Genomic DNA, 12,526 nt, shown 5'->3' with positions numbered 1-12,526 from the left:
GGTCAAAATCTTTGAAGTTTGGTGGAAGTGAATTGAGAGGCTTGATAGCATTGTAAAGAGTCACTCACAGTGAAGAGAAGACTACAGTGTCTGTTTTGATGTGCTTCCACTCTTGGCTCTTGTCCACGTGACACCACATTTCTAAGCACTGACAGGGTTGGCGCTGAGCGCTTCCCCTCCTCAGCACACTGTGTGTCTGAGGGAAGCCAGAAAGGGTGTTGGAGATAACAGGGCTGGCACCTGCCCAGGTGGGGCCCACTGACAGTCCACCATGCACCTTTGTCTGTAGCTCTCTCCTGGGCCTCCCAAAACAAAGCTGCAGATGAAATGCTCTGGAGGGCAGAACCTGTTTGCATGATAAGAAACCAGAGCACAGGCTCAGGGCAGCTTCACAGCCCGCCTCTTCTTTCATTTTCTTTGTATAGCACTACACAATGAGGGGACTTCATACTCTGGGTCTACTGTATCCTGGTTGCCTGGGACCATCCTCCTTCACACCAGGCGGACTTGTCCCATTGTTCCTATTGCTCCTCTTACTTGACAAGTGCCACATGATGGGCAACACATTGCTTACATTGCAGCCTCCTCTCCAAATGTTCAGTGGCAGAGTTTAACAAACTTGCTGTAGCACTGCTAGCTCTTCTGTAGACTTGAGTAGAACAGCAAGCTAAAATCCTAATGTCCGGTCCTTCACAGAGAAGTCTATGACTAAGGCATCACACAAATCAGAATAGCATTTTAGGAGAGATAGCAAATGATGGCCTGAATGGTCAACTGTAGATACAGAATGCAGGTCAAAGAAGAATGACCCCAGACATCTGGTTCTAGGAGCATTGAGTGGGTGTGTGAATGCCAAGTGGCAGCTCTGCAGTGTCAACACCCACGCACACACAGCAACATGAATCACACCTTGCATATTTGCCTCAGCTGAGCCTTCTCACCTTCCAGGGACTTTGAACCCTAAAGCAATACCAGGCCTGTGCCATAGGCTATCCTGTTAGTTCTTCCAGTGCCCCCAGTAGTGCCCCAAACCACTCACTTGCCAAGGGTTGCTATACACACCCTGTTGTATTATTAATTTTGGAAACAAAGATGATTTTTAAAACCTTATAAAATAAACAAAATGTCACCAAGCACTTAAAGTTAAAATAAACTTTCTACAAACATGGGGTAATACTTCCTGTAAAACATCATCCATAGCAAGTTGAAACATCATTTTGTATGTGCTTTAAGAAGAAAAACTATTGAAGGCTAAATTGTTGCATGCCCTTCAGATTTCCAGGATGTTAACTGGGGGTGGTGGTGGGGGGAAGGTGGGGGGGGGTAATAGATCTTAAAACCAATAAAATATGACTTAGAGTGAATGTCATCTTTTTTCAGATTTTGTAGTTTATCTTTTTTTTTTTAAAAAAAGGTAAATACTGATAGAAGTGCACAGAGCTATAAACTATGTCCTGTCTCGAACGACACATTTGCTCCCAATCAAACCCTTGAAGGATGTTTCAGCAGCAGCAGCAGCAGTAGCATCCTTATTATACTTAGTCTATTTTCTCAGAGTTGGAAGGCAGTATTTGCTAAAAGGAAGGTAAGTATCAACATGGACTTAAAATTACCAAGCAATTAACTTCTGGATCACTTTCCCCAATCAGAACTTCTAAGGAAGCCGATCCCAGTCCTCTAAGCCCTCAAGACCTATGACCACAGCATTCCCTTATATCTTTCCCTGACTCTGTGGTTATCAGATTTCAGGAGACCCAACAATCTCCATAAAATTTTGCTGAAATGAAAAACAATCTTTGCAGGTTTGAATCTGACTGGACCCTGAACATAACCATGGTAAACATGTTCTCTGGGCACCACTGGACTACTGGGAATATCACTCACCAATGATTTAGGCTTTGTGAAGATCTATCATTTCCCTGATGAATCATTCCCCTAATGCTGGTAGAGCAATTGAAGGTCTTCTCCAAGCACGTTCTGTCTGTAAGTTTAAGCTTGACGCAGGTATCTGTGGGCTCTCACTGATGAGCTAGCAAAAACATCATCTTACAAGTGTATGAACCCCCAGTTTTATCCTAAGGAGGCTTATCACATCCTACCTGTCTTACAGGTGACTGATGCTTGGTTTTTGAAGCTTTCAAGCAACCCCTAAGCCCAGAACAAGGGGTAGAATGATTTGTCTAATAAAATACGTTAAAATCATGTAAAAATGTTCAGTCAAGCACTGTTAAAAGGTACAATGAGATTCTAAAGAGTTAATTCAATGAGAAAATCAGATGGGATACATGTCTTTCAGCTTTAAGATACCACCACATCCACAGACCTGACAGCAACCGAAAGACTGGCTGCAAAGGAAGGAATCGTCTGTCTCATGATTATAAATTTATTTTTAAATTACATTAAGTTGTCAAAACGCTAATCTAGAAAGAATAAGCACATTTAACATTTTCAAACTCTAAACCAACTATTCCTGTGATGAATATAACAACGTGCTTACGTTTATTAGTAAAGATTTGTCTTCCATTGGCATCAGTAACTCTAGGTTGCCTCCGTTCCCTTGCCAGGTGGTCCAGGAAAAATCGGTCCAGCTCCTTATAAGTGTGATGGAAGACAGAACCTCGTTCAGCCTGTAGAGCAATAGCCTGTTCCAGCAAACTCAGGTTCCCCTTTGCTTTCTCCACCTCAGCAGGCTCTTCTGTTACTGTGGCCAGGCTCTCACCCTCTTCAACCTCTGGGAAGGAAGGCTGGGCTTTCACAACCAAGGGTTCCATATGAGAGTTCTGTGGGTCTCTCCCATCTGTGTCAGAATCACACCTGTTCTCACAAGGGATAAACTTGTCATCTTCAGCTTTTATCTCAGGAACTTCCAACAGGTCCTTTCTATTGTATGTCAGCTTGTGTTTGGGGCCTTTGTGAGTGTCAGTGTCTTCTGATGAGTTGGAGCCATTGCCCCACCCATTCTCTGCACTGTCAGAGTCACTTTCGCTGTCACCAGAAGAGCAGAAAGGTGGCTGGGAATGGTGGACTTTGTCTCTTCCATTGTCGGAATGAACCATAGAACCTTCATGTGCTTCATCACTCTCTGCTTTTAAAGACTGGATACTGCTGCCATTTAAGTTCTCACATGTGGTCTGCACAGACTCACTTTCCTCAAATTTGCCTAAGTGCACCAGAGATTTGACCATGAGCTCTGGATAACATGTGTATTGGTCTTTCTTCTGGAGTGAGCTGTCTTGTGCAGGTAAATGAAGAGTTTCATCCATGGATTTTACCATGATTTCATCTATGGAAAAAGAAGACAGACATTGAAAGAAAACCAGAATAAAAATATTTAAAGGACCATGGCATAGTGGCATAGGCTCATAATCCTAATACTTAGGAAACCGAGGCAGGAGGCTATCAAGCTACAGGCTAGTCAGGACCTCACGTGAGATACTACCTCTAAAAAGTAGATCACTAACCAAGAAGCTAAAAATATTTTAAGGAGCTCACATAGCAATTCATATACCTGTACACACACACACACACACACACACACACACACACACACACACATGCCTGCATATGTAAGTACATGGATACTGCTATACCAACATAATGTTAGTGTCTATTAATTTTATAAACCATGATAAGAAAAAATAAATACTGTGGAATAAAATAAGCTTAGTGCTTCTGTGTCATCTGCAAATGAAGAGCTGAGTCCTTTTAGAGTACTGTCATGACAGAAGTTGGTTCTCTGACAACATAGTGCCACAAAGAGGTTCCTGCTGTTATACCCTCTTACATTCCTACATCTTAGCAACCAGGAGGAACTTGAATATGAATTCTACACACTGTCTGCATCATGGTATTGTATCTTTAAAGAATATCTGAATTAACTTCTCTATAGAGAATATTCTCAGCTTTTATGCAATGTTAAGTAAGATACAAACAGCTCTACATAGAAGTTGTGACTGAGAGACACTGAAGCTTCAAGTCTTCCCACTTACTCTTCAGTGTCACATTACAATGCTGTATGCAGGGATAATGGGATAATCATCAGGCTCAGATGTTTTAAATAGAAATACATTTTCTTGTCTTACATGTGCATGTATTTGCGTTATAAAGTAAAGGAGAGGAACAATAGAGGTGGTTTGAGGATGTCAAATGTGAACAACTTGGGTACTGTAACCAAGAACAGACCTCTAAGTGCCCAGCACCACTCCTTTACTTGTCTTGTCTTGTATGTATGCATGTATGTATATATGTATATATGTATGTATGTATGTATGTATGTATGTATGTCAGTTCACTAAAGCTGCCCCAACTTTAGTTAATCCAACTGAGCATGTGGATTCTCAGTGTCCACCAGACTGGGAGATCTACCAACCAGCCCATCAAGAGTCCGCTGACACCAACCAGAACAAAAACAATCAAACAAAAAGACAACCATTTCTGAATTTCAAAGGCAAGTGGGGGATGGGCAGCATAAGCTGATAAGCCTCCTTGCAGACTGTTAAGGACACCAAGTGAAGCACATTCTTTGTTAATAAACATCTTTGAAGGGAAGAAAGTACAGCATTCAGCATGAAGCTGTGACAGAGAGCATTTGCCTGGGAGACAATGTGCATTTTTTTTTTTTTGTCTCATTCATTTTTTTTTTTTTAATAAACATTGTCTCTGACAAGGACACTCAAAAATACATCTCCATCATCTTCCTTTCTGGTAATTATCTCCCTAAATCAACACTGGACTGCCAGGATCAAGTAAATATTGCCATAGTAACTAAAAGCATTTTTGGATGCAGAGAAGAATTCAGTCACAACACTAGTCCCTGTAAATAATGCTGATTATAGGGTGCAGTCTTTTGTTGGGATCTATTCAACACAAACTGAAAAATTTAACATTTCAGTTCCTAGAAAAGAGGCTGGATAAACAAGCACATAACGTTGATAGGATGGGCCTATCCTCTACTGAATCCATATCAGAGTAACTCCAGCTTTAAATAATATAGTAAACATAGTCTAAAATGCAAATGAAGTTTTTCTCAATATCACAGTTGGCTATTAAGAGAAAGTGTAAAGGGTTATGATAATTTTAAAGTATTATGAACTACAGAAAACAAATAAAAAGCATTTTCAGTGAATATGCTCAATTCATTGAACTATTCTCTCACTCCACTTAACTACCCACATGTGTACAATAATGATTTATAGACATTATACCTAATTATGCATATTTGGGCTGTGTTAGAGTGCTAACAAAAGCTCTAGAAAGCAACAATTACCTCTGTTGCTTAGCTACATAGTTTAAAATATTCCTATTAAGTGCAGATCACCCGAGAGGCGGGGAGACCAACTTGCACATGTGCACGACAATGCACTTCACTGAGTGACTGCCAACGGCTTGCATTTTGGGTCATTTCCAGTTTACATCATTGTTTGGTTCAACTGTTTGTTATATGCTAAGAGAAAATATTTATTAATTATTCTTCAGGAAGAGAGAAGCCTCACAACTAGGGGTGCTTACATGTGTCACACACATTGGTTTCTAGGGGTAGGGATGAGCCACAAACCAACTTTCCCTGTTCTGAAAACCCTTTCCAGTTTCTACTGTGGGTATGAGAAAAATCCCTTAAGTTAACATTTAAACATGACAGATCTGTGACAAGGTGCTGGCTTCTCCCAGATCTGTCATGGGCCCCTTGTTTTCCCTACTCTGCAATATTATTTTCCTGGGGAGTAGTATGGTCTGTCACAGAGGGTTGAAGCTTAAGCTCTATTGTTAGTTTTTGTGCTTGCTGGTCAGGCTGTTAAGCAGGCCTGAGTCTGAGGTCTCTATTTGCAATTGGGGACACCAGCACAGTCTGTAAATTTACTACAGAGATCACAGGAACATACAACAGGCATTCAGTAAGGGATGGCTTTCCTTCCCTTCCCCAGATGCTATTTTTAAAGGCTCTAACATCAGAGGACTACTAGCCTCCTTAACATGAATAATATTGGCCTGCTTTCATTCCTAAGAAACTTCAGAGGTCACAGAGAAGAAAGCCCTGCAAGGTGACTATATAAGCCATAGAGGACTGCAGCACAACCGTGTCTGCCACTAGCTAGGCAGCATCTGCTTGCATGACCCTAGTAACCTTTTGATCTCTGGTGCCTGGGTTTTCATTTCAGAATGAGGATGGGCCAATGACTAGATGATCCAGCACCCATTCCTAGGACAATGAACTTATGTGTCTAGCATAGTGCTCCATTTCCTGTTTCCCAATCTACAAGTTGCTTCCCAGTCCATCTCACAGAGAAACTGCAGTTTCATGTCTGTCATGGCTTGCTCAAGACTACACAGGTATTCAGTAGAAGGCTAAGACCAGACCAAGGGTTACATGGCTTGAAATTTGTGTCTTTGTTTCTATTACATACTACAAGTATCCTGAAACCTAGAAATGCCTTAAGAGATGACTCATGTAACACAGCTATTCTTAGGAGAAAGTAGAAAGTATAGTAATAGAATACTTTTCTAAATTGAGGTTTTTTTTTTTTTCATAATAAATCTATAGGAACTTCAAGTTATTTTGGGCTGGAAAGAACAATGATCTTTAAGTTATTGGTCAAAATATGGAAATATAAATAATGCAAAACTCATAGAACCAGGCCTTAACTTTGCTAATATCACAAAGATGGGAATTTTTGGGTCAACCCCCAGAAGGGCATAGGTTGGTAGTTTCAGAAATGGCCTAAGTCTCACAGTGTCCAATGTGAACTCCCAAGCATTGTGGTTGGCAGGGGATTAAGCTGGAAACTGTATGCAGATAAAAAAAATAGGCTTTTTTTTTTAATAGAATAGAGTTCATTTAGGGCATGGGGAGGGGAGTTAAGAGAGTAGTAGAAACAGAAAGAAAAAGAGCGTAGAGAAGTAGAGTCCAGCCATGACCATGTGTGTGGGGGGGGGGGGATGGGTTTGAGGGGGAGCAAAGGGGCAAGAGGCAAGAGAGAGAAGCAAGAGTAAGAGAGAGAGGAGAGGGCAAGCAGCCCCTAAAAATAGGCTTTTGACTGGTTTATAACAACTCACACTTATTTCCTGATTATAAAACAAGATTTCCATGGTGGATGATTGCTAATTCTATATGTCCTTAATGGTACACATCTATCACATCTATCATCTATCTATCTATCTATCTATCTATCTATCTATCTATCTATCTATCTATCATGTATCTTTACTCCGAATCAAAACGACTTTAATATTCTTCTTAAAATTTCACTATTTTATAATAAACTCTTTAGCACAGCTAATTTTTTTATGACCACTGGGTTCATTTCTGCTTCTATAATCAAAGAGCACTACAGGCAAATGCATTTATTAGAACTTTTGAATAAGAACTTTTAGCTGGGATAAAAGCCATAGAAGAATAAACTGATCTTCTAAAGTTCAGAGTAGTCTTTCTTTCTTTCTTTCTTTCTTTCTTTCTTTCTTTCTTTCTTTCTTTCTTTCTTTCTTTCTTTCTTTCTTTCTTTCTTCCTTCCTTCCTTCCTTCCTTCCTTCCTTCCTTCTTTCTTTCTTTCTTTCTTTCTTTCTTTCTTTTTTTATTGAGGGCGACATATTAAAAGCATGATTTTAGCTCTGAGAAACGTCTGTGTCTGGGGAGGCATTTCCAGGTCCCAGGCATATGGCCATCCTGCTGGAAACTCCACAATGGGTACACTCTGAACCCATGATGACTCTTATTTTCTGTGTGTTCCAGGAGTCTATGCTAGTCTTGTTTCCTGGTGTTCATTTGTCCAGGGTGCAGGGATCTCTAACTACCCACACTAGTAACCACATGCAGGTTCTTTGAGTCAGGTTAGAGTGTGGGGTACAGCCATAAAGAACAAAACACTTTCAGGATGCAAGGGCCAGCATTAATGAGTACTTTATGCCCTCAATACCTGAGCTGTACAGCTGAAGACTCAACTAGACACACTCCTCTGAAGGCAAAGAGCTAGGGGGCCCGGAATCAAGAGCAGTGCAATAAGGTGCACTGCTGATGCATGGAGCTGGGCTACCTTCATTCTGTGCTTAAAGTTACTCAAAAGCCAAAGGACACTTCAATCTTTCCTCTGTTGACCTGGGGTAAGAACATTTATGATCTCTCACTTTTAGAAATTGCAACTCCATTTGAACCTTATGAAAAAAATCTTCCCAGCATGCATTCTGAGCGGAGGATAGGCAAGGGAGGCTGGACTTACAGAGCACAACTAACGGAGAGTGACTTCACTTGTTCCTTTAGATTGTCTGTTAAGTACGTCTTTGTTCCCAGACTACAAACTGTGTTACCTTCAAATTTAAATCTCTTTGGTCTCTAATGAATTCAACTGTAACACCAAGACCAGATTTCTACATGCGATATGACACTGTAAAATGGACTAAATGGTATCACTTATGTGTCTGAAATATACAAGCAGCTGAAAATTAATAGTCACTATGGTAATTTCAGCATCACTATCAGTAGTAGTTCTAATATTAAATGCAACCATTTAATATTAGAACCTTGTTAAGCCTGAAAATAAATGTCTACAAGTGCTTGCGACTGAACAGTTTACTGAATACATTTGAGCAATATATTCACATGACTGATACTAAGTATTTATGATAATCGAATAGATACAGCAGTGTGTGTGAGGTTTGCAAATATCTTTGTCTTCATGGACTGGCTCTAAGAACTTCCTCCAAGATCAGATTGCATCTGCTGTGTCCATGATTCAACACACTCAAGTAGCCAGATCAAGGAAATTAATAAAAGTTAAAGATGATTATAATTTAACTATGAACCCTGAGACTTACAATCATATACTAAAAGAAATAATCTTAAAAACAAATCAGAAGATATTGTTTTGACCATGGAATCTCCAATACTTTGCCAAGATAAAGAAGATTCTGTGACCTGAAACTTATCCTCAGTCAATATGTTTTTACACCTTTAAAGATAATACCTAGTGTTATTTCTAGAATTCTATGTATAAAAATATGATCTATAAATATTCATACCTTTTGTTTGTTTTGAATAAGACATGTATTACTGTATGTTGCTTACCTAAAGAGTCACATTCAGCAGAAGTATATATTTAATAGGACAAGTGCATATCTAATTCAAATTTCTTTTAGTTAAGCTTTATACCTTAAAGGTTTCATAGGTTTTTGAGATTTTTGCATGTCTGACACTAATGAGACTAATCATGCGTGAATCAGTCAACAAAACTTCAAATCCTGGATGTGATTGCCAGGAACTGAGAACTGAGAAAAAACAACCTCTAAGCTATTAAAGTTGTAGTTATATTTCACTCATGCAAAAGAGGACACCTGAAGAGTGTACAAAGCATTGAATTAATGTATTATTAAAGATAAACTTAAATTACTGATTTTAGAACTATAAGCACAGCAGTATGTTTTTTATATTGTTCTTCCATTGAATAAGCCTCAAGTATAACAGCTTTAGGTCACCTCTACAATCAATGACTCTAAGTATTATTTGAAGTATATAAAAATATTAAGGTCATACAACACCTACATTGAGCCATGTTATTACTATTATATTTTGGGGCTAAATAATATTAAACATATTGACAAAATTATGTATTACTGTTTTAGCTGTATACATAGACAATAAATGTATGTGTACATATCATTTGTGAACATTACATTGATCTTTATTATTAAAGAGTTATCTTAAAGTTTAAATTCATTCTGTAGTTTGAAGCATTCTTTTTGATTTAGACATTTACTCACACAGAATCCTCAGCTTTAAGGCTAGTTTCTATCCAAAGAACCTTAGCCTAATCATGACTTGAAGTGAGTCCAGGGCACATTCAGGCTGAAACTATAGACCCTAAGTGGAATCTGGTTAAAATAAATGGAGCCTTAATAAATGAATATTGACAGAAATAATTGTTGGGGTTTTGTTTCTAAAGCCCAAATATTTAACAGTGATAGGAACCATGTCTTCTCCATGACCTAAGAATGATGTTTGGTGACAGAAGTATATACTGCTTGGACCATGCCTTTTGCTACCTGCAGTGGCATGGTCGTTTGTTTCTAGGAGGCCATCATCCTCGTTCCTGTTGTCTGGGCTTTCCTTGCAGCCCATGTCTGGGCTGTAGTGCCGGGGTTTCATTAGCAGAGATTTCCTCTTGTTAATTGGAACTCCCGATGCCTGCTCTTCAGCTCTCCTCTTCTTCGCCATAGAGCAATCATATGGAACCCTGGAGCAAGCAGAGTAGAGCAGATTAAGAATACAGTAAAATAACATTCATTGCTGCTTGCTGTTTGACTTTAACTCAAGGCACCTGGAAACTTGGGACCTGGAGTATAGGGTTTGTCATTCATGCTATCAGTGTCTCAAAAGTCTACTTAACAGTCCACCAGAAGTATTTAAAAACTCACCATTACTCCCGGGTAAGCATACGCCAATCTCTGCTTCACTTCATTACATACACAGGAGGTAAGACAAGACTTAAACCAGTTTGCAAGCCTCAAGAAACAGAAATGTGAAAACTACACCACTAGGTACGATGAATGTACCAGTATGACAAAAATGTAGGTTCTCCAATAGTGAGATGACTCTAAAGTTGCTTAACTTTCCCATGCTTGTACCTCAGGTTTGAGACACCATATGTCTTATGCACTGATTTAACTGAAAGAGCCACTATCAAGGGAACAAGCTATGGATATTCAACCCATCTCCAGTGACACAAAAAAGTGAAAAGTTGTCACATAGCAATGTACCTTTGGATTTTTCATCCATTTGGCACACATAACAAATAAAAGGCGGAAATATAAGATTGGATTTCACAAAAAATGGCCAACAGCCTATCCTTATTTCTGTTATCAGATGGCTCCATTTGGAAATCCTTCTAAGGGAGGCCCTTTCAAAAAAGATTTCCTACATTCACCTCACTCAGAGTTAATGGAGATTTACTGTGTGAACTTAAGAGAAACACTCTCCTGGCAAGATCTGTGAAGATCATAGAATTTCAATAGTGACTCTATGACAGATACTTCTTAAATGCTCTTTGAAGAAAAAATGAGTGAGGTTCACATGGAAAAAAGTCCAAGAATCCTGGAAGCAGAGAAGCAATTTGATTCCAGGTCAAAAAACAAACCAAAAACAATTCTTGGTAATAGCGGCAACTAGTCAGAAGGTCTCACATGAACACCATGCAAAGATGGTGACATGTTCAGGAAATTTAGTCTGTAAAGACAGATACATATTCTTAAATTTTTAACAGTAATTGCACAAACTTCCAAGGGAGGAAACAGAAAAAAAAAAAAAGGAAAAAAAGAACCTAGAAAGATCTTTGTAAACCATCTTCCTTTTAGAAAAGGAAGGATATTCTTAAACAATCTTCCTTTTTAACTGAAGTTTAAAAATATCATAAAAGGTGAAAACTAGAGAAAACCACCAAGATAGGAAGAAATAAGTGAATTTTCTGAACTAAACTAATGGGTTTTCATACATATGAATGTAAGTTTAAAGTGAACATGTAAAGAAACTGCAGGACAAGGAAAGATGGCCAGATAGCAATAACAGCATCAGACTGCTGGACCTCTAGAAGGTAGAGAACTATATGAACAGAAGTTGATGATCTGAGAAGGAAGCACAAGTTACACCATGCTGATGTAAAGAGAATGGGCAACGGCAGACAATATTACTCTTGTATCCACTACCATCCTAATACAGAGCACCCTTTTGAGGGACAGGTCAAAGACGTGAAGATGAGGTAAGGGATAATAGATGTGTGAAGCGAGTTCAAGAAAATTTCAACATTCCAAAATCAAATGAACTTCCACAAAACATCTCAGAAAATATTCATGCCAAGTTGCTCAGCCCTTCTCAGGAACCAGCACAATTTGTAGAAAGTAGGAGAGGCTCTTATGCTATTCAGATATTAAAGGCAGAGACGGAAAATAGATTTTAAGAATTGGTGTGGTTTAATTTGGAAGTGGGAAAAAGGCAAACCAAAATATTAAAATGAAGTTTTAATAGACTCTTCACTTGTTCTTTTGCAGAAATCTCCAGAAGTGGAATTGGTGAAGCAATCATAGCTGTACTTTTAAGGAACTGTGATACTATTTGAATGTTGAAAGTAGCAATATTTACAGTGACCAATGTGTGGAAACACCTCAATCTCCATGGATTGATGAAGGGACAATATATGTATGTACAGTATGTACAATTAAGCCTTAAACAAGAAAGAAATATTTCCATATTTAGCAAATGCAAAATAAGTCACAGATACACAGAGAAACTGTGCATCATTTCCCTCACAAGTGAGTAGCATAAGAACATTCAACTCATAGAATTAAAGAAATAGTGGTGGTCCTGACTTACCATGGAATTATTTCCCACTAGCTAGCTTTTACAGTGTCAAAATATTCTATGCTACCTTCTGGAGGAGAAAAGGCATCAATAGTCTGCTCTAGTCCCTGCCTGGCAAGACATACCCAGTGTTGCAATAGTGGTGTTAATGTTATAGGAACCGCTTTCTGTTTTGATATGGGGTCTGATCTA

General features: G+C 38.9%; 1 protein-coding gene across 24 annotated transcripts in view; it reads right to left on the bottom strand.

Annotated features, from left to right (window-relative positions):
• St18 (suppression of tumorigenicity 18) overlaps nt 1-12,526 on the bottom strand; it is a 373,710-nt gene that overhangs the window by 55,338 nt on the left and 305,846 nt on the right. For all 24 annotated transcript variants that reach the window (NR_045188.1, NR_045189.1, XM_030253958.1 and 21 more), the window contains 2 exons: nt 10,027-10,217; nt 2,498-3,283 (listed from right to left, as the gene is read on the bottom strand). Coding sequence is in view for 22 of the 24 variants with exons in the window: in XM_030253958.1 (XP_030109818.1) it covers nt 2,498-3,283; nt 10,027-10,217 (977 nt within the window). In the remaining 2 variants the exon portion in view is untranslated. The remainder of the gene's footprint in view (nt 1-2,497; nt 3,284-10,026; nt 10,218-12,526) is intronic.

This window comes from Mus musculus, chromosome 1 (genome assembly GCF_000001635.26).
Source record: "Mus musculus strain C57BL/6J chromosome 1, GRCm38.p6 C57BL/6J".
Taxonomy (NCBI): Eukaryota; Metazoa; Chordata; class Mammalia; order Rodentia; family Muridae; genus Mus; species Mus musculus.
Note: the sequence above shows the minus strand (reverse complement) of the source record. Positions and strands in the feature narration are given on the sequence as shown.